General features: G+C 41.9%; 1 protein-coding gene across 1 annotated transcript; it reads left to right on the top strand.

The window, feature by feature from the left end:
• Positions 1 to 356: 356 nt before the first annotated feature.
• LOC126072087 (olfactory receptor 7D4-like) lies at positions 357 to 1,295 on the top strand. Its single transcript, XM_049876753.1, has one exon. The coding sequence runs from the start codon at positions 357 to 359 to the stop codon at positions 1,293 to 1,295; it is 939 nt and encodes a 312-aa protein (XP_049732710.1).
• Positions 1,296 to 1,746: the final 451 nt, after the last annotated feature.

The following is a 1,746-nucleotide window of genomic DNA, read 5'->3' as shown; positions in this document are numbered from 1 at the left end:
GGGATTTATCAGGGAAAAGAACATACTTGGAAATTCACATGACATGTTTCCAATTAGCTTGGAAGGGTTATATCAAAGAAGAAATTGTTTTATGTGTATAGATTCAAATAGGAGAATTATCCAAACAGTGGATAGAAGCTAAAAAGGGAGAGGTTTCTGCTAAGTTAAAGTGTCTGAATAATTATACACATTTAGAATGGAAAAGGGCTACCTGCAACTAACTGAAAGAGTCGCTGTCATTGGAAGGACTCCATGTCAAAACACAGGTGGTATTATAAATGGGATGACTAGCGGAGATGCCAGTTGGCAATTGATTCAATGTTGCTTTTGCCTTCTCCAGCCTACACACTAGCTACATGGAAGCAGAAAACCAAACAAAAGTTTCAGAATTCCTTCTGCTGGGCCTCTCAGAGGATCCTGAACTTCAGCCCCTCTTCTTTGGACTCTTCCTGTCCATGTACCTGGTCACTGTGCTTGGGAACCTGTTCATCATTCTGGCTGTCAGCTCTGACCCCCGCCTGCACACCCCCATGTACTTCTTCCTCTCTAACCTGTCATTTATTGACATCTGTTTCATCACCACCACGGTCCCAAAGATGCTGGTGAACATTCAGACACAGAGCAAAGACATCTCCTACATAGGATGCCTCGCTCAGGTGTATTTCTTCACGATTTTTGCTGGACTGGAAAATTTTCTCCTGACCATTATGGCCTATGACCGATTTGTGGCCATCTGTCACCCCCTGCACTACACACTCATCATGAACCCCCAGCTCTGTGTCTTGTTGGTTCTGATATCTTGGGTCATCATTTTCTGGGTTGCTCTGCTTCATATTCTACTGATAACAAGGCTGAAGTTCTGTATAGGCACTGAAATTCCACATTTCTTTTGTGAACTCTCTCAGATTATCAAATTGGCCTGCTCTGACACCCTCATCAATAACATCTTCTTGTATGTGTTGACTGCCCTGCTGAGTGTGTTTCCCTTCACAGGGATCCTCTTCTCTTACTCTCAGATTGTCTCCTCCTTGATGAGGGTGTCCTCTGCTGGGGCCAAGTATAAGGCATTTTCCACCTGTGGGTCTCACCTCTCTGTCGTCTCATTGTTCTATGGGATGGGCATTGGTGTCTACCTTAGTTCTGCTGTGACCCATTCTTCTCAGAAAAGCTCTATTGCCTCAGTGATATATACTGTGGTCACACCCATGTTGAACCCTTTCATCTACAGCCTAAGGAACAAGGATGTGAAGGGAGCCCTGGGAAAGCTCCTTTCTAGAGCAGCCTGTTGTCCATGATGGTAACTTGTCTCAGGGCTTAATGCATCCAGTTGTCTCCAAAGCAAATGCCCTGATTCTTTTTTCTTCCCCAAAAGACATGCGTCATTTCCTCTATTCCTAACCACCTATGACTTTCATTTTTATTTGTTATTGTACCATTTTTCCTTAACTCTTTCTTAGGAATTACTTTTGACTCTTTTTTCCTATATGCTGTCCATAAAGTTCTTTGTTTGGTCAGCTTTCTTAGAGCCATTCCTGAAAATACCAACCTTAGATTTGCAGTATTTATCATCTCAAGTAGTGATATGGTTTAACCAAAGGTTAATCTCTCAAACATTGATGCTTTTCACCTTAATTTGTTTATGTGTTTTTCCCTGAAAGAAATAAAATTGAAATCATACTATAGTCATGACCAAGTGCTTGCCACATCTAGACTGTGCTTATTGCTTTACACATGATTCCATTTAAC

The sequence above is a fragment of the Elephas maximus genome, chromosome 3 (genome assembly GCF_024166365.1).
Source record: "Elephas maximus indicus isolate mEleMax1 chromosome 3, mEleMax1 primary haplotype, whole genome shotgun sequence".
In the NCBI taxonomy this organism is placed as follows: Eukaryota; Metazoa; Chordata; class Mammalia; order Proboscidea; family Elephantidae; genus Elephas; species Elephas maximus.
This window is presented reverse-complemented; position numbering and strand designations above follow the sequence as displayed.